Genomic DNA, 26,191 nt, shown 5'->3' with positions numbered 1-26,191 from the left:
GGTACACGAATCACTCGAATCTGGGAGGCGAAGGTTGCAGTGAGCTGAGACCACCTGACGGGTCCAGGCGGCTGCCCGTGCTCTGTAGCCTCGCCCTGCGTGTCCTGCCCCGGGTCTCCCCACTGCCCTTCGGGGGTGTCCACCGGGCACTCACCGCAGCCAGCTGGCCACCGTCGTAATGCTGGGCCTCCTGTGAGTCCGCCGTGCAGACCCCCCTAGACCGCAGTGCAGCCCCCTCGAGGCCTGGGCAGGGGTGTGGGAGTGGCTTCTTCATTGGCTCTTGGTGCCTGAAGTTGGCTGTAGCCAGTGGCTGGGGGCTGCCCCTGGGGGCCTGGGGACTTGGTGCCTGAAGTTGGCTGTAGCCAGTGGCTGGGGGCTGCCCCTGGGGGCCTGGGGACTTGGGGCCTGAAGTTGGCTGTAGCCAGTGGATGGGGGCTGCCCCCGAGGGCTTGGGGACTGTGAGCAGCTTGCTGGGGCCCAGCCGGGCTGCAGGGATGCAGGTGAGCAGCTGCACTTCCTCAGCCAGGCCCAGCCCTTCCCGCTCCCTCAGCAGCTAGGTCAGGCTGCCGGCCTCACTACTGGGGCGGCTTCCCCCATCACAAACAGGTGCCAGGCGCCAGCTGCTCCCCAGCGCCCACAGCCGGAGGGTGAGTGCTGCCCCTGGGGTGGAATGTGTGAAAGGGTGGTGTGGGAATGTGTCTGCATGGTGGGGCAGGCGGGGGCACCCGGAGGCCAGTGGCTGCAGAGAGCAGCACCGGCATGGGCGGGGGCAGTGCCAGACACTTGGGTCTCCCTCACCCGCCTCCCTTCCCTGGCTCCCCCCGCTCTGCCGCTGCCCAGCTCTGTGGGGGGTGAAGTCGTCTCAGGCAGGCACCTTGGCCTAGGAGCAGGGGAACCTCATGGATGTCCTGACTGTGTCCCCTGCTGTCCCCCCACTGTCCCCCTGCTGTCCCCCGTCCCCCTGCTGTCCCTCTGTCCCCCGCTGCCCCCCCACTGTCCCCTGCTACCCCCCCACTGTCCCCTGCTACCCCCTGTCCCCCCAATGTCCCTCACCAGGCTGATCCTGCCTTGGCTCCAGCCCTTCAGGCCTCACTTGCCCCAGTCTCCGTGTTGAGGGATGAAGCGCTTTGTCTGCGGGGGTCAGGACCCGAGACTGCCTGCGGTGTCCTCCGCACCAGACGGTCCTGGCAGCCAAGTTGGGGCCTGGCCAGGTGCCCGGAGCTTGCAGGGCTCTCTGCCCCATATTAGCTGAGCCTTGTGAAATCTGCCAGCTCCCCCACCCCCCGGTCCTAGGATGCCACGCTGCGCGCCTGCCAGGTAAAGGGTGACCACCCTGTCCTCAGCCTCTCTGGAGGCCAGTGGGTGGCGGTCACGGCCGCAGGTGGGGTCACGGCCGCAGGTGGGGTCACGGCTGTGGAGCGGCAGTCACGGCCGCAGGTGGGGTCACGACCGCAGGTGGGGTCACGGCTGTGGAGCGGCAGTCACGGCCGCAGGTGGGGTCATGGCCGCAGGTGGGGTCACGGCCGTGGGGCGGCAGTCACGGCTGCAGGTAGGGTCACGGCTGCAAGTGGGGTCACGACCGCAGGTGGGGTCACGGCCGTGGGGCGGCAGTCACGGCTGCAGGTAGGGTCACGGCTGCAAGTGGGGTCACGACCGCAGGTGGGGTCACGGCCGTGGGGCGGCAGTCACGGCTGCAGGTGGCGGTCATGGTTGTGATGTCACCGGAGGCCGCGTGGCTGCTCTGTCCCGTGACGCACTCCTTGTGGCTGCGGCTCTGCGGTGTTCCTGGACACCTGGGGGCCTGCTCCTTGCCGTCTTCAGGTCCTGGGAAGGAGGGAGCACCTTGTGTCTGCTGGGAGGATGTCGGCTGAGGTAACGCGGCCTCGAGGGACCGTGCGGCAGCCTCTGCGGGGCTCCATCACACGGCCGTGCTCGCTCGCCCAGGACTTGCAGCCTCCTCCTCAGGCCTCCGTGTCTGCCTTTGCTGGCATGGGCCTTGAGATGCCTGCCGGCTGTGCCAGGCGACCCGAACCCAGGCCTGGCGGAGTGCTCCGGGCTGTGCAGGGCCCTCCTGTGGTCTCGGTCATGGCTCTGCGGCCTGCGTCTTCTCAGGGTCTCTGCTTTGCCGTGGCGAACGTGGGCACAGCGTAGCCTGAGCTCCGGAGTCCGGCTCTGGGGTCACGTCAAGGCTCCACCTAGGGGCCTCCATGTCCACATGAGAAAGTGCAGAGGTCACAACCCTGTTCAGCAAGAGGACAGCGGGAGAACCGGGCCCCGTGGACACAGCTCCCCATCTGTAGACGTCTCGGGTCTGGGGGCGGAGCGCAAAGGGGTGAAGGGGCTCCACAAGACAGGTGCTCAGGGACCCCCAGGCGGAGGGTCCAGGCAGTGGCCAGTTCGGAACATCAGGAGGCTGAGCTGTCGCTGCAGTGTGGGGTGAGACCCTGGGGCATCCAGCCTGGAAGACGGGGACCTTGGCAGGCTCAGGAGAGAGGAGCGGGAGGCGGAACGGTTACCTGGTTCCTCGGATTCTCCCGGATCTTGGTCCTGTCTGAGGTTCTGCCTTCCCAGCCATTGTCCTGCCTGGACCACCAGCGCTTTCATCTTTCTCTTTTACGATGACTCCCTTGAAGACCTGATTTCAGAAGGAGGCCACATCTCCCTCCGGAAGTCAGCGTGGAAAGTGCGGGTCCTCCCCGGCGTGGGAACCGTGTGAGCCCCGCACCGCGCATCCCTCCAGTCACGGGACTCACGCCTAAAAGTAAAACCAGACGGGGGCACAGCTCTGGTGCCTGCTGTGCCAGCGTTTGGCTGGCCCGCAGCTCTGAGGCTCAGGGTGGGCTGTGTCACCGGGGCTGCATGGCAGAGGTGGCGTTGGGGTGCTCTCAGGCCCCAAGACCCCGCCCAGTGCCCCCCGGGGTTTATCCTGGGGATGGGGCAGCTGGATGCCCCAGGGACATGGCGAGGTCACAGCTGCTGCCAGAGAAGGCGGTGGAGTCGATGGGGGAAGGGTCTGGAGGGCTCAGGACCACGGGGCCGGGAGCCAGCTGTTGGAGGCGTGGGCCCTCGGACAGGACGGAGCCTGCAGGCAGGGCTGGGGGCTGGGGGCTGCGGGAGAGCCTGAGGGTCAGGGTGGCAGGGGTTGTGAGATACGGCCGAGGACAGGCGGGAGGCGATGGGGGACCGGCAGTGCGTGGAAAGGCAGATGTGGGTCCTGAGGGGTGGCAGAGGGCGAGCGTTCTCAGGAGTGGGCACAGCCTGAGGTGTTGGGTTGTGGGAGGACGTGGGGGTGGGTCCCAGGCCAGGATCACCCAGCCCGGCACCCACGCATCCCCTTCTGTCTCCGGATGGGCCTGTCCTGGGTAGTTCTTAGTAGTGGGGTCACACGCTGTGTGGCCATCTGTGCCTGGCATCTCTCATAGAGCGTGACGTCCTCAAGGTGCGTCCCCGCTGTGGCCTGGGGCAGGGCCTCGCTGCTGTTCACGGCTGGGTCGTGTTCCGGCACGTGGATGGGCCACGCCACATGCTGGTCCACTCGCCCATCCGTGGACACTGGGCTGCTTCCGCCAGCCGTTGTTGTGAGTGGTGCTGCCGTGGGTGTGCATGGGCACGTTTCTGTGTGGTGTGGAATTGCGGGGTGGTGTGGTGACTCCGGCGTTAGCCTCTTGAGGAATCCCAGTCTGCCAGGCGGCCGCGTGAGGTTCCGGCTCCGCCTCCTGGTTCTGGGCCCTGACTCTTGGTTGGTTGTGCCTGTTGTCCGCATTGCTCTCCTCCCCCATCCCCTCCTGGTCCAGGTCTCCACACCCTGCCAGGTCCCCAAGGCGTGGACTCCAGGTCACGTGCCATGTGTGAAATGCTCCCCTTGAAGAACCCGGTCCCCTGAGCCTCCTGGGGTTGCCGCCTGGAAGGGGCGTCCACAGAAGTGGGGGTTCAGAGACCGCAGGGAGGGAGGAGCTGCCAGGAACACCGTGGTGGCCCCGGGGACTCCGACACAGGCGAGCTCAGGGCACCTGCTGCTGGAGGGGTCCCTCAGCTATGGTGTACCCCAAGGACGGTCATGGGGTCGACCCAGAGCTGCCCAAGGTACCTCCTCCCCAAGCTTGTCCACCGTGGGCCCCGCGCCCCGCTGTCCGTCAGCTCAGGGCCATGTGGCCTCAGAGCTGAGAAGCGTCCTGAGTGTGGAAAGGGTTAGCGTAGGTCTGGGGATGTGGCTGCCGCGAGATGGAACCTGCAGCGGGAAGGGGTGCTGACGGGAGCCGAGGGGGTCCCTGCAGGGGAGGGACTGCTGAGCCCCAGGGCGGGGGGTGGGCCACCCACCAGCACTGGCGAGCCCCCGAGCGAGGACCCTGGCGTCAGCAGCTGCCTGGGCCCGGGAGGAGCTGTTGGTGGCCACCAGCCCGCGGGGCCAGGGCGGGGTCCCAGGCTCCACCCGATAACCTGTCTTCCAGAGGAACATACCGAGGCTTGGAGGAGTCTGGGTGTCTGAGGTTATTCTACTCAGAAGGTGGAGCCAGGCTTTGATCCTGCCTGCCTGACCCAGAATCTTTGACGAGGATTGGCCAAGACCCCAGATCCCAGCGGGCCTGTCCCTTCCCCTAAAGGGCACTTCTGGCAAGGGCGTCGCAGGTCCCTGCGGGCAGCTGGAAGGGCCGCCGAGGGTCCCAGCTCTGGTGGCAGTGGGTTGTGGCGTCCTGACCACAGGGAGCAGGCAGAGGCCGCAGACGGTCAGGACGACCTGGCAGGGTGGCCCCACTGTGCCTGACCGCTTCCATCTGGTCTCTGGGACAGGAGTCCCGACCACCCGCCCAGCCCCTGCTCCCCAGCCACTGTCTCTGGAGCGCTGGGCAGAGGCGTACCTCTCCCCCACGGGATTGCACAAGTGCCTGCGTGTGGCTGTACGGCAATTACTGGAAGTCCCGGAGATTTCTTCACTCCAGGGCTTGGCCGGGAGTGGCCGCCGCCTCCCCTTCCTGCCGCCCTCGGCAGTGAGCACGCTGGGCGGACGCCTGCAAAGCTTTCCCTGCCACCACAGGCCATCCTTGGTCCCTGCACTCACCGGGTAGGGCCTGGTGGGGGCTCAGCCTGGCGGGCGTCTGGCCGTGTGCCAGAGGCCGTGGGGCACGTGGAAGCTGTCCCTGGCGTCTGACGGTGTGGGGCTCGGCTCTGTAGCTCAGTAGTGTTCTCAGTGGGGACACTGGCGTGTGGTTAGCCTGAAACGAGGTCTGGGCGCTTTTCCAGCTCTACGTGGCCCCTGACCCCTCTCCTTGGGAGACCCCCCTGTGGAGCCCTGCTGCGTCTGAGGGATTGGGCTGGGTCCAGCGCCGCCTGGGCGCCCCTGGTTCAGAGGTGCCGGGCCCGGGTTGGACTCTGCTGCAGTCTCAGACCGGCTGGTTGCAAAGCCAGGTGTGGGGGAGTCAGCCCACAGCTCCACTGCGCGCAGCTGGGGTGCCTGGTCCTGTGGCTGCCCTGGGACCTGGGCAGCCCTGTCGGGCCCACCTTAATCGGTGTAGTCGGGGCTGGGGGCCGAGGAGGCCAGGAAAGGCCCTGTGGACAGCACAGAGGGGTTGGGTGGCGCTGCTGGTGTGGGGTGGGGATGAGTGGGGAGGGGAAGGAGCACCTTTCGGTTCTGGCCCAGGGGGTAGCAGGAGCTGCAGCCCAGGCTGGGGCAGGTCATGCCCGAGGGAGAGGAGGCCGGGGGAGCCCCACTCTCCACAGACTCTCAGGACGTCCACGTCTCCCTCTGCAGATCATGATACCGCCGCCACCGCCGCCACCACGGAGCGAGAAGCCCAGATAGACACCCCGGCGGCCCCGGGTCCCGGAGCCCCGCTGCCTGCCGCCCGGCCGAGGACCCCACCCCGCCTGCCGCCCGATGCTTGCAGTGGGGCCCGCCATGGACAGGGATTACCCGCAGCATGAGCCCCCGCCGGCGGGCAGCCTCCTGTACAGCCCGCCGCCCCTGCAGGTGAGCCCCTCCCCCAGCCCCGGCCCACCTGACGGGGTCGATGGGCGCTTGTCCCGCCCCGAGTGCCCAGGGTCGTGGCGTGCAGAACGCTGCCCCAGAGGATGTGGCGCGACCTCCACCTGACCTTCCTGGCCCAGAGCCGGGCTCCACCCGCCCCCGTGGGCCCCGGAGAGGGTCCCCATGGGGATGTGAAGGGGAGGCTGCTCATGGCCCCAGCTTTTCAGGAAGCGTATCTGAGGCGAGTCTGTCTCCTGCAGAGCTTCCAGCTCCTCTGCCGTCAGCTGTACTGGGGGCTCGACTTCACTTGTAGGAACCTGTCAGTGAGGGAATTACTTAAACAATGTATTTCTGGCCAAGCACGGTGGCTCATGCTTGTAGTCCCAGCACTTTGGGAGGTGGAGGTGGGCAGATCACCTGAGGTCCCGAGTTCGAGACCAGCCTGGCCAACATAGCGAAACCTGGCTTTTACTACAAATACCAAACTTAGCCAGGTGTGGTGCCAGACGCCTGTAATCCCAGCTACTCAGGAGGCCGAGGCAGGAGAATCACTTAAATCTAGGAGGCAGAGGCTGCAGTGAGTGGAGACTGCACCACTGAACTCTCACACTTGTAGCCTGGGCGACAAGTGTGAGACTCCATCTCAAATAAATAAAAAATAGGCCGGGCGTGGTGGCTCACGCCTGTTATCCCAGCACTTTGGAAGGCCGAGAGGGGCAGATCACTTGAGGTCAGGAGTTTGAGACCAGCCTGGCCAACATGGTGAAACCCCATCTCTACTAAAAATACAAAAAATTAGCCTGGCGTGGTGGCAGGTGTCTGTAATCCCAGCTACTTGGGAGGCTGAGGCAGGAGAATTGCTTGAACCCGGGAGGCAGAGGCTGCAGTGAGCCGAGATTGCGCCACTGCACTTGAGTGACAGCTTGAGCGACGGAGCGAAACTCTGGCTCAAAAAAAAACCTTTTTTTTCTTTTAAATTAAAAATGTATATATGTGTGTGTGTATATATACACATATATACGCACGTATATAAATACAGACACACATACATACACATGTATATATACACGTATGTGTGTGTGTGTATATATATGTGTGTGTGTATATATATACGTATTTTTTTTAGTTTTATCTTTTTTTTTGAGACGGAGTCTCGCTCTGTCGCCCAGGCTGGAGTGCAGTGGCCGGATCTCAGTTCACTGCAAGCTTTGCCTCCCGGGTTTACGCCCTTCTCCTGCCTCAGCCTCCCGAGTAACTGGGACTACAGGCATCCGCCACCTCGTCCGGCTAGGTTTTTGGATTTTTAGTAGAGACGGGGTTTTACCGTGTTAGCCAGGATGGTCTCGATCTCCTGACCTCCTGATCTGTCTGTCTCGGCCTCCCAAAGTGCTGGGATTACAGGCTTGAGCCACCGTGCCCAGCCAGTTTTATCATTTTTAAGACAGGATCTCGCTCTGTCGCCCAGGCTGGAGTGCAGTGGTGCGATCTCGGCTCACTGCAGCCTCTGCCTCCCGGGCTCAAGTGATTCTCCTGCCTCAGCATTCTGAGTAGCTGGGACCACAGGTATGCGCCACCATGCCCGGCTAATTTTTAAAATTTTCTTGCAGAGATGGGGTTTTGCCATGTTGGCCAGGCTGTTCTCAAACTCCTGGGCTCAGTTGATCCGCCCACCTCGGCCTCCCAAAATGCTGGGATTACAGGCGTGAGCCCCCGTGCCCGCCCCTGCCTGGGGATTTTCTACCTGGATACAGAGGGGCTGCCCTCTCCTGTCGAACAGCAGGACCTGTTCCGGGACTCCATGGTCTCCTGGGCACTCCCTAGCCCAATGCCCAGGTTGGCCTGTGGGGCAAACATCACAGACACTCCTCGGCAGTCCATCCTCAGAGGGCTCTGGGCAGCCTCCTGCCATGTTCTGACCGTCCAGAGGGGGCTCCGAGCCGGGGCCAGGGTACCCCTCTCGCAGCAGGGTCCCTTTTGTGGCCCAGACCCCTCCTGTCCCCCTCACTAGTTCCTGAGCCCCTCGGGGTTGAGGCTGGATCCCCACAGCTGCCCCAGTGGAGCTCAAGTACTGGCTGGCTGTCGGCCTCCTTGGCCACCATAAAGGGGCTTGGCCAAGCCACATCCCTGTCGGAACAGCTCCATCCCCCGACACCCGCCAGGTGCTTGTTCCAACCCAGGAATTCTATCTCGGAAACGCACCCGGGGGACTGATCAGGAGGGAGGGAAGACGGAGCGGCACTATTTATAGTGGCAGGAAACTGGAATCTCCCCAGAGGCCCCACAGTGGGGAAATAATTAAGCGAATTATGGGATGTGGAGACAGAGGAGCCATCTTCGAGGATCTGAGGGGGAGCGGGAAGGTGTTAGCGGTGACAGTTGGGGCCTGCGGCAGAGCTCGACCCTGGCGAGGGCACTGGCCAGCAGCCACAGGGCTCAGGCCGGGGCACACCCATGCGCGCAGCCGGCTTTGCCTCCCAACCTGCGTGTGAGGCTCATCCCACCCTCCCTGTTCCGAGTTCCGTCACATTCGGATACAGTGTGGACACTGCTGGGCAGGGTCAGCTGAGTTCACACACACACGGCCCAGCCTCTTCCAGCGCCAGAGTATTAAATTAGAAATAAAAATACACCAGCCAGCGCAATGGCTCACGCCTGAAATCCCAGCACTCTGGGAGGCCGAGGTGGGCAGATTGCTTGGGGTCAGGAGTTCGAGAGCAGCCTGGCCAGCATGGTGAAATCCCATCTCTACTAAAAATACAAAAATTAGCTGGATGTGGTGGCTGACACCTGTAATCCCAGCTACGCAGGAGGCTGAGATAGGAGAATCGCTTGAACTCAGGAGGCAGAGGTTGCAGTGAGTCGTGATTGTGCTGCTGCACTTCAGCCTGGGTGACAGAGTGAGACTCCATCTTGAAATAAGGAAAGGAGAGAAAATCCCCAGGCAGGCTCTGATTGGCTGGCCAGGGTCAGGTGACCATCTCTGGACCAATTATGTGCTAGGGCCTGCCCTCTAAAGGTGAAGCCGCACCCTCTGGCTGCCAGAGAAGGTCCCAGGGAAGGCTCTGATTGGCCTGCCATGCCCATGGCACCCCTGTGGGGTGGGACTAGGGTATCTGTGATTGGCAGCTCTCAGTGGAGCCATGGGCTGTGGGAGGAGGTTGGGATAGAGGCAGTCATGACTTCCCCCCTATTCCAGCCCCTAGCCTGGCCTGGGCACAGGCGGAGCATGTTGGGTGAGCTGAGGACCCCTGGGTCCTCCCACCCTGGGACCCCACAGCCCCCCGCCGCACTCCTGCAGCTGCAGTTCTCTGGCTGTGGCCATGCCCAGCCTGGCCCAAGGCACCGTGTGTGCCTGAAACAGGGACTTCAGCTTATCTCAGGAGGCTGGGTTGGTCTGGAGTCAGAGTCCTGTTCCAGAATGTTCCGGGTGTGCCACGTGGCCTTGGGAAGTTCCTGTTTCTCTCCGGGGCTGGCTTTCTCTCTCCCCAAAAGGGCAGGAGGAGGGGAAGGACCAGGAGACCCGGGCTCTGGAGCCCCCGGGGCCGGTGGCCCTGCTTCCTGCAGGCCACCACCTCGGGACCTTCTCACTTGTCTCCTGAGCTTGCAGGAGCTCAGGACGCCCAGGCTGCCGGCCTCTGTGCAGGGGAGGAGCTGTGGGCTTTCGCTGATAGATTTATTTCGCTGATAGATAGGGACAGCAGTCACCCCAAGGGCTTTGCCCGTCTCAGGCTCTCGGGGGTCCTGGAATCCCCCACCCAGCACCTGAGGGTACAGAAAGCGGCCCCTGGCCGTCAGGGCTGGTTCCCGGACAGCGTGAGGTGAATGAGAGGCCAGAGGTGGCCGAGCCCCAGGGAACTGCATCAGGGCCTCAGGGAGGAGCAGGGCTCGCGTGGGCCTGGGAGAGGTCATTGGGGGACTCGGGGCAGCAGGTGAACCCCCGCCCCCTGCTCTGGAAGCCACCATGGCCCATGGTCCTGCTGGGATGAGCAGGATGGTGCCCCCGGCCGGTGGCATCTCCCTCGTGACCACGGGGGCGTCTGTGATGGCAGGGTCTCTCTGCTGCAGCTGGGGTTGGCCCTGTGCAGGTGGGGGCCCTGCTGAGGGGTGCCCATTCTGCAGGGCACGAGGTGTCCACAGCCCTGCCCCCAAAGCCACAGGTGCTGACCTCAGGCTTGCTGCCACCCCTGGGCCTGCTGCCGCCCCATGTGCTCCCCATCCTCAGGTTTTGGGGCCTGCTGTGTGCCCCATGCCGCTCTCGTTCCCAAGGGCAGGCACAGTGAGCTTTTCCCAGAGAACCATGGGGTGAGGACATCAGCTCCTGGCGAGGGTGTTGTAAGCCTGGCCTGGAGTCAGACCCACCAGAGAGTCGGCCAACCTGGAGCCACTTACGCCTCCACTGACCTCTGGCTGAGCCTCCAGGCCACTGGTCACCATTTCCCAAAACAGGCTCCCGGCACCCCAACCCCATGCAAGTGCTGAGAAGTCAGGGCCCTGTCCCGCGCAGCAGCCTGAGCTTCCAGGTCTCACCAGCACGTCCGAGGGCCCTGGAGCTGGTGTGAGGCCCTCGCCTGCCCCAGGCCCTGCCCCAGGCCCTGCTCGAGGAGCCCCGTGCCCACCCTGCACTACAGGCAGCAGGTGCACGTCTCCGTCATGCGAACAGTCTGATCCTCCACCTCCTAGAATGGGGCCTCCAAGCAGGGTCCTGGGGCTAGCAGCACCCCCAGGTCTTGTGTGAGATGCAGACTCCCGGGCTGCGGGCCTGGTGGTAGAGCGAGGCCTGTGTGGAGCCCTTCACGTGGGTGGTTCAGCGCCTTCAGACCACACCACAAGCCTTGGGCGGGGTCTGGTGCAGGTGGGGAAACTGAGGCACGGGGCGTTTAAATGACTCCCCAGGAGATTCAGCAGGGGCAGGACGGGACCCTGAGTGCAGGGGCTCCCTAGCCCCTCGGGCTCTCACCCTGCCCGGAGGGCTCAGCCAGGCTGCTCCGCAGGTCCCTCTGCTTCCCACTCACTGATGCCCGCCGTCTCTTCCAGAGCGCCATGCTGCACTGCCCCTACTGGAACACCTTCTCACTGCCGCCGTACCCTGCCTTCTCCAGTGACAGCCGGTGAGTACCGAGGTCCTCCCCGCACAGCCCCCCAGGCCTGCTCACTTCCGAAGTCACAGTTACAAACGGAGTTCTGGGTGCAGGGTGTGAGGGCTCAAAGTCCTGTTGAGGGGTTGGGGGGTGGTGTGCACGTGGTCCTGGAAGGCTCCACCCCACGGGCCAGGTCCGGGCTGAGACCACTGTTTGTTGAACACCGTTTTGTGATCCATGGCTTCCGTCTCCTTGAGAGCCCAGCTTGGTAGAGGGCGGGGAGGTGTGGGCTGGGGCCGGGGGGCCTCCTGTGGAGGTGACACCAGGGTGGGAAGGGGTGAGGGGTGGAGGTGACACCAGGGTGGGAAGGGGTGAGGGGTGGAGGCGACGCCAGGGTGGGAAGGGGTGAGGGGTGGAGGTGACGCCAGGGTGGGAAGGGGTGAGGGGTGGAGGTGACGCCAGGGTGGGAAGGGGTGAGGGGTGGAGGTGACGCCAGGGTGGGAAGGGGTGAGGGGTGGAGGTGACGCCAGGGTGGGAAGGGGTGAGGGGTGGAGGTGACGCCAGGGTGGGAAGGGGTGAGGGGTGGAGGTGACGCCAGGGTGGGAAGGGGTGAGGGGTGGAGGTGACAACCAGGACGGGAAGGGATGAGAGGTTTTCTGGGGTGAAGAGAGCCAGAAGGGCACTTTTCCCACAGAGGGCAACAGCTGGGCTGGGTTTTGCAGGGGAGGTAGGAGTTGGCCAGGCGAGCAGCCTCCCAGGCTGTGCAAAGGGCTTGGGGGCAGGTGTAGCCAGAGCCTTGGGAGACGCCAGGAGATTGTGGAGCAGCTGTTTGTGGCTCGGGAATGGAGTGGATGCTTCTTTCCTGTCGGTGTTTGCAAACCTTTCTGTGCAGGAGGAGAGTGGCCCCCAGGCGGTCCCTGCCCCGGGGGCAGCTCTGCACAGGCCGCTCAGACCCAAACCCTCTGGCTCCCCACTGGGCAGGGACCTGGGCCTGCTGCCAGCCCTGCTAGAGAGAAGCTTCTGGAGGGAGAGCCTGGGGGAGCCTGGCGGGTGGGAACGAGGCGCTGGGGACGGCAGCCACCCCTCTCCCGAGCACGGGAGCTGGCCAGGAGGGCCAGAGTGGAGAAGGGCAGAGAAGACTCCCTTCAGCAATGCCCAGTGCCCCCCGCCAGCCGCATGTTACTCCTGCAGTCTGCAGAGAGGTGCCCTTGGGTGGGGGGTCCCCAGGACCCTCTCCTTGCTGTGTCCTCTGCCATCCTCAGGGTGACAGAGGGTGGGGGCCCCGACCTGGGCCTTTCTGGGAGGACGGTGATCCTGGGTTTCTGCCCGTGGCGCTGTCCTCCTTCCTGGCAGGAGTGAGGTGTGAGCCAAGGGGCCTGTGTGTGGGGGAGGGACGGCCAGGCAGAGGTTCTGAAACGCCAGAATGAACCCTTAGAATGAGTCCTGCTGTTGGAGCAGGGAGGGCAGGATGGTGGCCCTGGACACCCCCCCACCCACCTGGCGGCCGTTCCGGAGGAGCCAGGCCGGGCTGTGTCCAGTGGGGGTGGGAGGGCAGCTCCAGGCTTGACCACCAGACCCCTGGAGGCCCCTCCGTGTGTGCAGCGGAGCCGTGGGTCCTGCCAGGCCTGGGCACGCTCCAGTGGGGCCTCGAGGGGCCTCTGGCTATGGCCACGGGGGAGCGGTTGTGTTACTGAGGGAGTGGGTCCAGCACCCCCACGCCCACTCTCATCTTCCCCGTCTCCCTCCCCTTCTCCCTCCAGCCCGTTCATGAGCTCCGCCTCCTTCCTCGGCAGCCAGCCCTGCCCGGACACCAGCTATGCCCCCGTGGCCACCGCCTCCAGCTTGCCACCAAAGACCTGCGACTTTGCTCAGGTAGGAGCCCCAGGAGCTCTCCGCGCTGTGGGGGGCAGGGTGGAATCTGAGCCACCTCTCCAGCTGCCCTGCGACCTCTGACCTCTCGCGCTCACATCCGCCCGTGACTCGGCGACCTTGGCTTCACCCCCTAGCCACAGGGTTTAGGTGGGGCAGTGGGAGCCCGGAGATGTGGCTTGGTTTTGGGGAAGAGCCAGTGATTGTCCCTTTGTGTCAGCAGTGAGCCCCGCCTGGGCTTTGGGATCCCTGTGAGCATCTGGGCAATGTCGCAGGGGGAGTTGGGGGGACGGTGATGCTGGGAGAGACCTCGGCAGCCGTCGCGCCGCCCCCGTGGCCCTCTCTCTGGGTGGGTCCAGACACTCTGCACGCTGGAGTCCCAACCCGGTAACACCCACCTGAAAGCAGAACTCACACACCAAAGGAAGAGAACCTTCAACCTCATTCTCTCCAGGGTCACTGGGGGCTCCCAGCCTCCCACTGTGGCATCAGGCGACCCTACCACCGTCCTCACAGCCTCCCCCAAGGGGTTCCCAGTGCCCCACCTTCCTCACGGCTGCTCTGGAGCACCCAGTGCCACAGAGATCGGCTTCCCTGGGACGGTTCAGATACCGCAGCCTCTCGTGTCGACCCGGGGCCAGGGGCTGCGCTGGGCCGGACCACGCCCAGGGCCTGCTGGGGAGCGAGGGTCACGTGGTGCTCACCTCCCCGAAGCCTCCGCTTCCCTGTGTAATGGGCATGTGAGATCTGCCTGGGCCTCAGAGCTCGTGGGGGGTGGGCACAAGCCGGCCAGATCCGGAGAGAAGCTGCAGCAGAATGGAGCCAGTTCAGGTCCCAGGGCTCACCCAGACCCAGGCCCTGCAAACAGCTCGCCGGGTGGACCCTGGGCCCACTTCTCCCCACTCAGGGCCGTAGCAGAGTGGGGCAAACTGAGCTGGACCCTGGGTCTGTGCTGGGGCGACTGGGTCTCACGTGCGCCTCCACCCTGGAGTCTGCGAGGGGACCTTCCTGGGAAGTAGGGGTCTTTTTGGATGCCACTGGGTAAGGATCAAGATGAGACGAGGTAGCCCTGAAATCCAGCACGAGGGTCCTGGTGCTGGGACACACAGAGGACCCTTGTCCTGTGTGTCTGAGGAGTCTGAGACGGGACAGACGGGAGCTGGTGCGACACCGGAGGCGGCTGGGGACGGGGTGGCCACAGGTCAGGGTCGCCTGGATCCCCAGGGCTGGAAGAGGCGGGTCAGAGCTGGGGGAGGGAGCGCGGCCCTCAGACACCTTGACCTCAGACTCATGGGCTCTGGGAGCGGGAGAGGGTGGATTCCTGTCCTGGAGCCCCCCGTGCGTGGCCTGGAAATTGGCCTACCAGCTGTGTTCAGGGGAGGGGGCGCCCCTGCTCTTCTGGGAGCCGAGGTCAGCAGCGTGAACACGTGAGCTCTGTCCTCACCCGAAGTAGCCCTGGACCCCCATGTGATCTGGTCCTGGCCAAGGCGTGGCGAGCTGCTGCCCCATGCCAGCCGGACACAGGAGGAAACTGAGGCAGGGGAGGCGCCCGTCCAGGACCAGCGTCCATGCCGCACCCTTCAGAGGACACAGGGGAGGAGTCCGGGGTGTGTCTGATGGCAGCGGACCCTTCCTCACTGCCACTGCCCTCCTGCCAGCCCCTGCTCAGCCTGTCCTTGCCCCTCCCCCTTCTTCTCTTTCACCCCTTCTCTGCCTCTTTGTTTTCCTTCTGTCTCTCCTCTCTGTCTGTCCCTCTCCCTCTCCCCCTTGCTCCTAATCTCTCTCTCTGTCTCCCTCTCTCTTAGTCTCTCTCTGCCTGTTTCCCTCTGTCTCTGCTTCTCTCCCTCTGTCTCTGCCTCTCTCTCCGCCTCCCTCCCTCTGTCTCTGTCTCCCTCTCTGTCTCTGTCTCTGTCTCCCTCTCTGTCTCTGTCTCTGCCTCACTCTCGGTCTCTGCCTCTGTGTCCCTCTCTGCCCCTCTCTCTCTGTCTCCCTCTCTGTCTTTGTCTCTGTCTCACTCTCGGTCTCTGTCTCTCTGTCTCTGTCTCTGTCTCTCTTTGTCTCCCTCTCTGCCTCTCTGCCTCCATCTCTCTCCCTCTCTGCCTCCATCTCTCTCCCTCTCTGCCTCCATCTCTCTCCCTCTCTGCCTCCATCTCTCTCCCTCTCTGCCTCCGTCTCTCTCCCTCTCTGCCTCCGTCTCTCTCCCTCTCTGCCTCCGTCTCTCTCCCTCTCTGCCTCCGTCTCTCTCCCTCTCTGCCTCCGTCTCTCTCCCTCTCTGCCTCCGTCTCTCTCCCTCTCTGCCTCCGTCTCTCTCCCTCTCTGCCTCCGTCTCTCTCCCTCTCTGCCTCCGTCTCTCTCCCTCTCTGCCTCCGTCTCTCTCCCTGTCTGCCTCCGTCTCTCTCCCTCTCTGCCTCCATCTCTCTCCCTCTCTGCCTCTGTCTCTCTCCCTCTCTGCCTCCATCTCTCTCCCTCTCTGCCTCCGTCTCTCTGCCTCCGTCTCTCTGCCTCCATCTCTCTCCCTCTCTGCCTCCATCTCTCTCCCTCTCTGCCTCCATCTCTCTCCCTCTCTGCCTCCGTCTCTCTGCCTCCATCTCTCTCCCTCTCTGCCTCCATCTCTCTCCCTCTCTGCCTCCGTCTCTCTCCCTCTCTGCCTCCATCTCTCTCCCTCTCTGCCTCCGTCTCTCTCCCTCTCTGCCTCCGTCTCTCTCCCTCTCTGCCTCCGTCTCTCTCCCTCTCTGCCTCCATCTCTCTCCCTCTCTGCCTCCGTCTCTCTCCCTCTCTGCCTCCGTCTCTCTCCCTCTCTGCCTCCGTCTCTCTGCCTCCGTCTCTCTGCCTCCATCTCTCTCCCTCTCTGCCTCCATCTCTCTCCCTCTCTGCCTCCGTCTCTCTCCCTCTCTGCCTCCGTCTCTCTGCCTCCATCTCTCTCCCTCTCTGCCTCCATCTCTCTCCCTCTCTGCCTCCATCTCTCTCCCTCTCTGCCTCCGTCTCTCTCCCTCTCTGCCTCCGTCTCTCTGCCTCCATCTCTCTCCCTCTCTGCCTCCATCTCTCTCCCTCTCTGCCTCCGTCTCTCTGCCTCCATCTCTCTCCCTCTCTGCCTCCATCTCTCTCCCTCTCTGCCTCCGTCTCTCTCCCTCTCTGCCTCCATCTCTCTCCCTCTCTGCCTCCGTCTCTCTCCCTCTCTGCCTCCATCTCTCTCCCTCTCTGCCTCCGTCTCTCTGCCTCCATCTCTCTCCCTCTCTGCCTCCATCTCTCTCCCTCTCTGCCTCCGTCTCTCTCCCTCTCTGCCTCCGTCTCTCTCCCTCTCTGCCTCCGTCTCTCTCCCTCTCTGCCTCCGTCTCTCTCCCTCTCTGCCTCTGTCTCTCTGCCTCTCTTGTCTCTGCCTCTGTCTCTCTGCCTCCGTCTCTCTCCCTCTCTGCCTGTGTCTCTCTGCCTCTCTTGTCTCTGCCTCTGTTTCTCTGTCTGTGTCTCCCTGTCTCTGTCTCATGAATTCTGCTTCTCCCTCCGAACAATTGCTGCTTCGTCTGTTCAGCCCGGAGCCCTCGGGGCCGCTGTGCTCCCTTTGTCTGCTCCGCGTCTAACCCCTGCTGGTCGCTGCGCGTTTGGGGACTGTGGCCGCTCATGACCCCTCTTCAGAGCATGCCACATCCATCCGGCAGATGTTGGTTCTGTGAGCGCTGCCCGCCCGGCTCCCTGCCCACCCTGCCCACAGCCGCCTCATACTCCAGAGGCCGCGTGTGGGGCGGCTTGGACCCACATCTCCCTGTTAAAGCGGAAGAGGCTCCTTCAGAGGAGACCTGACCCGCGGCGCCGAGTGTGGGGCGGGACGGGGGTGAGTCAGCGCAGGCCCGTGGACCGGGCCACGTGGTTCTGTGGTGCCGAGCGTGGGACGGGACGTGTGGTTCTGCTGTGCCCAGCGTGGGCCGGAACGGGTGCAGGTCAGCCTAGGCCTGTGGGCCGGGCCGCATGGTGCAGAGCGTGGAACGGGACGGGTGTGAGTCAGCCCAGGTCTGTGGGCTGGGCCATGTGGTTCTGCGGAGACAGGAAGGAGTCCAGACCTGAGCCTGGCATTCGAGGCCCTTCACACCGTGGCCCCACAGCGCAGCCCAACCCGCCGCAGAAGCCTCTGCTCCCGACTCAGACCTGAGGAAACCGTGCTGGCTGCACTGTTACAGCCCCCAGGATGTCCCCATCCTGATCCCCAGGACCCGTCGTTGTGTTGCCTCTCATGGCAGACGGGACCTGCAGATGGGACTGAGTGACGGACCTGAGACGGGAGAGCATCCTGGGTGACCTGGAGGCCCAGTGTCCTCACAGGGCCCTCCTGAGAGGAGGCGGGAGGGTGAGAGCCAGAGAGAGACGGGAAGAGGCTGCGCTGTGGCTGTGAAGCGGGAGGAAGGGGCCCCAAGCCAAGGGATGCGGGTGCCTCTGGACACTGGGAAAGGGCGGGAACTGGGTTTTTCCCCCTGGAGCCCCCAGGAGGGACCTGCCCTGCCCACCCTTGATGTTACAATTCTACCCTCCAGACTATGAGAGGATAAGCGTGTGTTTCATTTATATATTTTTTTAGTTTTTATTTTTAGAGACAGGGTCTGGCTCTGTCGCCCAGGCTGGAGTGCAGCGGTGCAATCTCGGCTCACTGCAGCCTCCACCTCCTGGGCTCAAGCGATGCTCCCACCTCAGCTTCCCCAGTAGCTGGGGCCACAGGCACGCACCACCACACCCAGCTAATTTTGTGTGTTTTGTGGAAATGAGGTCTCACTGTGTTGCCCAGGCTAGTCTCAAACTTCTGGGCTCAAGCGATTCTCCTGCCTGGGCCTTCCAAAGCACGGGGATTACAGGCGTGAGCCACCACATTCAGCTTGTTGGAGCCATGAGGTTGACAGTAGCTTTTCACAGGAGCGAGGGTAAATGAAGGCCCCATTCGAAGCCATCGTGGTCTGTGGCACAGGTGCATTCCCTGCAGGTGTTTCTTGCTGTTGTATTAACCACAAGGGATTGGTAGGGAGAACCTCTTGCTGGACTAGGGGTGAGGGTGAATGTGAAACCCCACAGGCCATAACGAGCCAGCTGGTCACTACATTTTTTTTTTTTTTTTTTTTTGGTGACGGAGCCTTGCTCTGTCACCCAGGCTGGAGTACTGTGGCGCCATCTCGGCTCACTGCAATCTCCGCCTCCTCGGTTCAAGCTATTCTCCTGCCTCAGCCTCCCAAGTAACTGGGATTACAGGTATGTGCCACCACGCCCAGCTAATTTTTATATTTTTAGTAGAGACGAGGTTTCGCCATGTTGGCTAGGCTGGTCTTGAACTCCAGACCTCAGGTGATCTGCCCCTCCCTCTCAGCCTCCCAAAGTGCTGGGATTACAGCCATGAACCACCGGGCCTGGCCTTTTTTTTTTTTTTTTGAGACAGAGTCTTGCTGTGTCACTCAGGCTGGAGTGCAGTGATATGATCTCCGCTCACTGCAACCTCTGCCTCCCGAGTTTGAGCCATTCTGCTGCCTCATTTTCCTGAGAGGCTGGGATTACAGGCGCCCGCCACCATGCCTGGCTAATTTTTGTATTTTTAGTAGAGACGAGGTCTCACCATGTTGGCCAGGCTGGTCTCGAACTCCCGACCTCAGGTGACCTAGCTGGTAACTATGAATACACCTGAGCCCTGAGTTTCCTGGCAGCCAAAGCAACAAGAGAAAGCAGAAGAGCCATGCACCTGGGCAGTTCCCTGGGGCCAGTGGACTCTGCAGCACTGTTGGTTCTGCTGGAGAGCCCTCAAGGCCTGGGGAGGGAGGTCATTGAGGGGCAGGTTGATCATGGGGAGGGAGGTCATTGAGGGGTGGGTTGATGGTGGGGAGGGAGGTCATTGAGGAGAGGGTTGATCATGGACAGGGAGGTCATTGAGGGGTGTGTGGATCGTGAGGAGGTCGGTCATTGAGGGGTGTGTGGAGTGAGGAGGGAGGCTGTTGAGATGTGGGTTGATCATGGGGATGGAGGTCATTGAGGGGAGGGTTGATCCTGGGAAGGGAGGCCATTGACGGGCAGGTTGATGGTGGGGAGGGAGATCATTGAGGGGAGAGTTGATCCTGGAGAGGGAGGCCTTTGATATGTGGGTTGATCGTGGGGAGGGAGGTCATTGAGGGGCGGGTTGATGGTGGCTCCCCTGGCGGTCTTCACAGACCCTGAGCAGGGCCACTGTGCCTGGGAGATTCTGCCCCTGGGAATGCAGGAGATCACGTTTGAGTCAGGGCTGGGCTCAGTGGCTCAGCCTGTGATCCCAGCACTTTGGGAGGCCGAGGCGGGAGGACTGCTTGAGCCCAGGGGTTTGAGACCAGGCTGCACAGCATAGTGAGACCCTATCTGTATTAAAAATAGAAAAAAATAGCTGGGCGCAGTGGCTCATGCCTGTAATCCCAGCACTTTGGGAGGCCGAGGCAGACGGATCATGAGGTAAGGAGTTTGAGACCAGCCTGACCAATAAGTTGAAACCCTGTCTTTACTAAAAATATATATAAAACAGCCGGGCATGGTGGCATGTGCCTGTAATACCAGCTACTCAGGAGACTGAGGCAGGAGAATTACTTGAACCCAGGAGCAGGAGGTTGCAGTGAGCCAAGTACGAGTCACTCTACTGCAGCCAGGGCTGCAGAGCAAGACTCCATCTCAGGAAAAAAAAAAAGAGAAAAACATTAGTCGGGCATGGTGGTGCAAGCCTGTAGTCCCAGCTACTTGGGAGGCTGAGGCCTGAGGATCGCTTGAGCCTGGGAGTTCCCAGTGGAAGGCCTGTTGTGTGTGTCCGTGTGTCCATGTGTCCGTGTGTCCGTGATGGATGCGTGGGAGGGCCCCGCTGTTTTTGTCTGTGATGGACACGTGGAGGCCCCACTGTGTTTGTCTGTGATGGACGCATGGATCCAGATTGGGCAACATAGTGAGATCTCATCTCTATACAAAATTAAAAATTAGATTTAGAGGCCGGGCACAGTAGTTCACGCTTGTAATCCTAGCACTTTATGAAGTCAAGGTGGGCAGATTAACTGAACTTAGGAGTTCGAGACCATCCTGGCCAACATGGCTAAACCCCGTCTCTACTAAAAATACAAAAACTAGCCGAGCGTGGTGGCAGGCACCTGTAATTCCAGCTACTTGGGAGGCTGAGGCAGGAGAATTCCCTGATCTCGGGAGGCAGAGGTTGCAGGGAGCTGAGATCGCGCCACGGCACACCAGCCTGGGTGACACAGTGTGACTCCGTGTCAAAAAAAAAAAAAAATTACAAAAAAATTGCAAGAACTAAGAGCTCTGGAACAGCCCCCACCCGGCCCCCAAGTGTCACTGTCTCGCAGAAGCCTGGCTGTGGAGCGGACACTGACCTTGCACAGCGCCGGTGACTGGGCTGGACCTGGGGTGTCGGCAGCCTCCGCACTTCCCCCAAAGAGGCTCTTTTCCAGAGTGCATCTCCCCCAGGGTGCGTCTCCCCCAGGGTGCATCTCTCCCAGGGTGCGTCTGCTCCAGGGTGCCTCTCCCCCAGGGTGCCTCGCCCCCAGGGTGCGTCTCCCCCAGGGTGGTTCTCCCCCAGGGTGCCTCTCCCCCAGGGTGCCTCGCCCCCAGGGTGCGTCTCCCCCAGGGTGCGTCTCCCCCAGGGTGCGTCTCCCCCAGGGTGGGTCTCCCCCACGGTGCGTCTCCCCCACGGTGCGTCTCCCCCAGGGTGGGTCTCCCCCAGGGTGGGTCTCCCCCAGGGTGCGTCTCCCCCAGGGTGGGTCTCCCCCAGGGTGGGTCTCCCCCAGGGTGGGTCTCCCCCAGGGTGCGTCTCCCCCACTGTGGGTCTCCCCCAGTGTGGGTCTCCCCAAGGGTGGGTCTCCCCCAGGGTGCCTCTCCCCCAGGGTGCGTCTCCCCCAGGGTGGGTCTCCCCCAGGGTGCGTCTCCCCCAGTGTGGGTCTCCCCCAGGGTGGGTCTCCCCCAGGGTGGGTCTCCCCCAGGGTGCCTCTCCCCCAGGGTGCGTCTCCCCCAGGGTGGGTCTCCCCCACGGTGCGTCTCCCCCACGGTGCGTCTCCCCCAGGGTGGGTCTCCCCCAGGGTGGGTCTCCCCCAGGGTGCGTCTCCCCCAGGGTGGGTCTCCCCCAGGGTGGGTCTCCCCCAGGGTGCGTCTCCCCCAGGGTGGGTCTCCCCCAGTGTGGGTCTCCCCCAGGGTGGGTCTCCCCCAGTGTGGGTCTCCCCCAGGGTGGGTCTCCCCCAGGGTGCCTCTCCCCCAGGGTGCGTCTCCCCCAGGGTGCGTCTCCCCCAGGGTGCGTCTCCCCCAGTGTGGGTCTCCCCCAGGGTGGGTCTCCCCCAGGGTGGGTCTCCCCCAGGGTGCGTCTCCCCCAGGGTGCGTCTCCCCCAGTGTGGGTCTCCCCCAGGGTGCGTCTCCCCCAGTGTGGGTCTCCCCCAGGGTGGGTCTCCCCCAGGGTGCGTCTCCCCCAGGGTGCGTCTCCCCCAGGGTGGGTCTCCCCCAGGGTGCCTCTCCCCCAGGGTGCCTCTCCCCCAGTGTGGGTCTCCCCCAGGGTGCGTCTCCCCCAGTGTGGGTCTCCCCCAGGGTGGGTCTCCCCCAGGGTGGGTCTCCCCCAGGGTGCGTCTCCCCCAGGGTGGGTCTCCCCCAGGGTGCGTCTCCCCCAGGGTGCGTCTCCCCCAGGGTGCGTCTCCCCCAGGGTGCGTCTCCCCCAGTGTGGGTCTCCCCCAGGGTGCGTCTCCCCCAGTGTGGGTCTCCCCCAGGGTGGGTCTCCCCCAGGGTGGGTCTCCCCCAGGGTGGGTCTCCCCCAGGGTGCCTCTCCCCCAGGGTGCCTCTCCCCCAGGGTGCGTCTCCCCCAGGGTGCGTCTGCTCCAGGGTGCCTCTCCCCCAGGGTGCCTCTCCCCCAGTGTGGGTCTCCCCCAGGGTGGGTCTCCCCCAGGGTGCGTCTCCCCCAGGGTGCGTCTCCCCCAGGGTGGGTCTCCCCCAGGGTGGTTCTCCCCCAGGGTGCCTCTCCCCCAGGGTGCGTCTCCCCCACGGTGCGTCTCCCCCAGTGTGGGTCTCCCCCAGGGTGGGTCTCCCCCAGGGTGCGTCTCCCCCAGGGTGCGTCTCCCCCAGGGTGGGTCTCCCCCAGGGTGGTTCTCCCCCAGGGTGCCTCTCCCCCAGGTGCGTCTCCCCCACGGTGCGTCTCCCCCAGTGTGGGTCTCCCCCAGGGTGCCTCTCCCCCAGGGTGCCTCTCCATTGGTTTTGTCTGGGGTTGTCTCCTGACTGGATGGAGGAATCCCACAGACAGCACCGTACATACCAGGGCATGGATCAGAGTGCCTGGCGTTGCGTGTATTGTGCCGATCGTGGTAACTTTGGCCGCTTGGCCAGGATGGAGTTCCTTCACCATCTGGTTCCTGTTTCTCCCAGCCTGGGGGAGGACTCAAGGCTGTGCAGAGGCCGGTCCTGCCTGGGGCGGGGTCAGCAGCCTCCACCTGTGGGTCCTGCCTGCGGGCATCCCTGCTGTGTCCATCTGTGTTCCGTGTGCCTTCTCTTGCTGACAGCCGGAGCTGTGTGGGACCCCTACCCCCTCCCCGCTCTCCACCTGCTCCCCACCCCCGCCCCTGGGGCTCACGCTGAGCCAGGTGCCGCTGCTGTTTCCCGTGCTGCCGGCATCCCCTGTGGGCCTCGGAGCTCACGGGATGTCACATGTGCCTTGCCTGGCCCTCCAGCCACCCCACTCAGAGGAAGGGCCCCCCTCACTTCTGCTCAGCCCTTCCATCTCCAGGTCGGCGCGAAGTCCTCAGGCCCGACGTCCCTGGTGGGTGATGGCTCAGCCCCGTGTGTCCTGGTGGGGCCTCCCGCCGCGTTTTGCAGGTGGGCTGTGGTTCTGTGGACACGTGGCTCTGCATTCTTTCCTTTTTTTTTGAGATGGAGTCTCATTCTGTCGCCCAGGCTGGGGTGCAGTAGCGTGATCCCGGCTCACTGCAATCTCTGCCCCCCGGGTTCACACCATTCTCCTGCCTTAGCTTCCCGAGTAGCTGGGACTACAGGCGCCCGCCACCACTCCCAGCTAATGTTTTGTGTTTTTTAGTGGACACGGTTTCACCGTGTTAGCCAGGCTGGTCTCGATCTCCTGACCTCATGATCCACCTGCCTCAGCCTCCCAAAGTGCTGGGATTACAGGCGTGAGCCACCGCACCCAGCCTGCATTCCTTCTTTACTTTCTTTCTTTCTTTCTTTGAGACGGAGTCTCGCTCTGTCGCCCAGGCTGGAGTGCGGTGGCGCAATCACGGCTCACTGCAAGCTCCGCCTCCCGGGTTCACGCCATTCTCCTGCCTCAGCCTCCCGAGTAGCTGGGACTACAGGCGCCCGCCACCACGCCCGGCTAATTTTTTTGTATTTTTAGTAGAGACGGGGTTTCATCGTGTTAGCCAGGATGGTCTTGATCTCCTGACCTCATGATCCACCCGCCTCGGCCTCCCAAAGTGCTGGGATTACAGGCTTGAGCCACCGCGCCCGGCCTCTTTCTTTCTTTGTCTCTCTCTCTCTCTCATTTTGTTGTTGTTGTTGTTTTTGAGATGATGTTTTGCTTTTGGTGCCTAAGCTGGAGTGCAATGGCGTGATCTATCTCAGCTCACTGTAACCTCCGCTTCCTGGGTTCAAGCGATTCTCCAGCCTCAGCCTCCCAAGTAGCTGGGATTACAGGCACGTGACACCATGCCTGCCTAATTTTTGTAGTTTTAGTAGAGATGGGGTTTCACCATGTTGGCCAGGCTGGTCTCAAACTCCTGACCTCAGGTGATCCGCCCACCTCAGCCTCCCAAAGTGCTGGGATTACAGGTGTGAACCACTGCACGCCGCCCGTTTTTTTTTTTCAGTTGAGACTCAATTCACGTTACAGAAAAGTCCCCATTTCTTTTTTTTTTTTTTTTTTTTGAGACTGAGTCTGGCTCTGTCGCCCAGGCTGGAGTGCAGTGGCCGGATCTCAGCTCACTGCAAGCTCCGCCTCCCGGGTTTACGCCATTCTCCTGCCTCAGCCTCCCAAGTAGCTGGGACTACAGGCGTCCGCCACCACGCCCGGCTAATTTTCTTGTATTTTTAGTAGAGACGGGGTTTCACCGTGTTAGCCAGGATGGTCTCGATCTCCTGACCTCGTGATCCGCCCGTCTCAGCCTCCCAAAGTGCTGGGATTACAGTCTTGAGCCACCGCACCCGGCCAAAAGTCCCCATTTCTAAGTGAACGATGCTGTGGCTGTTGTGAAGTCCAGAGCCATTCAGCCATCATCCTGTAATTCTAATTCCAGATCGTTGTCTCCCTAGAGGAGGCCCCGTCCCCGTCAGCCATTACTCCCTGTCCCTCCCCAGACCCGGCGCCCACACGTTCCCTTCCTGTCTCTGTGGCTCAGCCTGTCCTGCACATTTCATAGAAATGGGATCACACGCTGCGTGGCCTCCTGCGTCTGGCGTCTCTCACTGCGCGTGACGTCCTCAAGGTACATCTGAGCTGTGGCTGGGTCAGAGCCTGGCCCCTGATTGTGGCTGAGCCGTGTTCCAGCACATGAATGGGCCCCACCGTGTCTGTCCGTGAGGGACTCGCAGAGGGCCCACCGTGTCTGCGTGTGATGGACGCGTGGAGGGCCCACTGTGTCTGTCCGTGTGTCCATGATGGACGCGTGGAGGGCCCACTGTGTCTGTCCGTGTGTCCATGATGGACGCGTGGAGGGCCCACCGTGTCTGCGTGTGATGGATGTGTGGAGGGCCCACCGTGTCTGTCCGTGATGGACGTGTGGAGGGCCCACCGTGTCTGCGTGTGATGGACGCGTGGAGGGCCCACCGTGTCTGTCCGTGATGGACGTGTGGAGGGCCCACCGTGTCTGTGTGTGATGGATGCGTGGAGGGCCCACCGTGTCTGTGTGTGATGGACGCGTGGAGGGCACACTGTGTCTGTCCGTGATGGACGCGTGGAGGGCCCACTGTGTCTGTCCGTGATGGACGTGTGGAGGGCCCACCGTGTCTGCGTGTGATGGACGCGTGGAGGGCCCACCGTGTCTGTCCGTGATGGACGTGTGGAGGGCCCACCGTGTCTGTGTGTGATGGACGCGTGGAGGGCACACTGTGTCTGTCCGTGATGGACGCGTGGAGGGCCCACTGTGTCTGTCCGTGATGGACACTTGTGCTGCTTCCACCCGTGGCTGTCGTGAGTTGTGCTGCCGTGAGCACGTGTGCAAACCTCCGTGTGGACAGGTTTTCGTTTCTCGGGCTCATGCCCAGGAGTAGGTGTGGATTGACATTGTGAATCGCTGTTAGCAGCACCCATATGCAGGTCCGTGTGTGTGTTCTAGGAATGACTGGGTCTGGCTGGGGTCCTGCTCGAGGATGAGGGGCCCTCGGTGCTGCAGCCCACGCTCTGCGCCTGGAGCCTCCCGTGGGTCCCCTGCTCCAGGCCCAGCCCCGTGTCGCGGCTCTGCCCCCAGGCTCTCTGGTGCCTGTTCCTGCGTGGGGTGAGCATCCCCCAGGGCAGCCCCTGGCGCCTCTTCTAGGCTCTTCCCCACTGCACCCCAGCCCGAGCCTCCCCCGGCTTGTGCCCTGCACAGGCCATTCCCCAGGTCCTGCTCACCCGCCTCACTGCCCCTCGCCCATCCCTTGCCGCCTGTTCCTGGGGTGGGGGTGCTCCTTGACCCTCCCAACATCACCCAGGCCCCTCGCATCTCTGCTGGGCTCCTGGGGCTCTCAGTGCCCCCTGCCCATCCCCGTTCCCCAGGCGCTGCCCCCCTGCCCACCACCTGTCCTGTGAGGACACCTTCACGTGCCGGGCGTCCACCCCGGTTCCCCGTGGGGCTGCAGGGACCCTTGGGAACGCGGCCGTCCGGTAACAACGCTCTCTGCCTGGCAGCCCGGGGGCTTCTGGGAAGCTTGGGATGAGCTCACGGCTCAGAAAAGCGCTTTGCACACCGGCTGCTTTCAGGCAGGGAGGCAGGCGGCATCGACTGTTCCGCAGATGCGTTTTAGCAGGGGTCGGAGGCCTCAGCCCACCCGGCACCACGGAGCCCCCCCAGTTACTGGCATTGGGCAAAAAAGAGACTGAGAGAGATGGGGGAGAGAGGGAGGGAGAGGGAGAGAAGGATTTCTTACAGGAAGCCTTTGGTTCACACCCAGCCAAGGCCAAGAAGAGCCACCTCTGTCCCCTGGTCTGTGCTGAGGCCACATCCCCTGGGAGGAGGAGCCTCCACCCAGGGCCCGGCAGGTGCAGGAGGGGCCGGCAGAGCCGCCCACAGACAGCTTTAGAGAGGGAGACTCAGCAGGAAGCCGAGTCCTTTTTTTTTTGTGCCAG

At 63.0% G+C, this 26,191-nt stretch overlaps 1 protein-coding gene across 8 annotated transcripts in view; it reads left to right on the top strand.

The window, feature by feature from the left end:
• Positions 1 to 26,191, top strand: part of SBNO2 (strawberry notch homolog 2) — a 73,532-nt gene that overhangs the window by 16,354 nt on the left and 30,987 nt on the right. For 7 of the 8 annotated variants that reach the window (XM_065535338.1, XM_045378782.2, XM_045378777.2 and 4 more), the window contains exons 2-4: positions 5,747 to 5,965; positions 10,997 to 11,070; positions 12,801 to 12,912. In XM_065535338.1, the coding sequence (XP_065391410.1) occupies positions 5,873 to 5,965; positions 10,997 to 11,070; positions 12,801 to 12,912 (279 nt within the window). In that variant the 5' untranslated portion in view covers positions 5,747 to 5,872. Of the gene's footprint in view, positions 1 to 4,959; positions 5,060 to 5,746; positions 5,966 to 10,996; positions 11,071 to 12,800; positions 12,913 to 26,191 lie in introns of those variants that run through there. The other variant, XM_045378779.2, reaches the window with a different exon arrangement.

This window comes from Macaca fascicularis, chromosome 19 (genome assembly GCF_037993035.2).
Source record: "Macaca fascicularis isolate 582-1 chromosome 19, T2T-MFA8v1.1".
NCBI lineage: Eukaryota > Metazoa > Chordata > Mammalia > Primates > Cercopithecidae > Macaca > Macaca fascicularis.
This window is presented reverse-complemented; position numbering and strand designations above follow the sequence as displayed.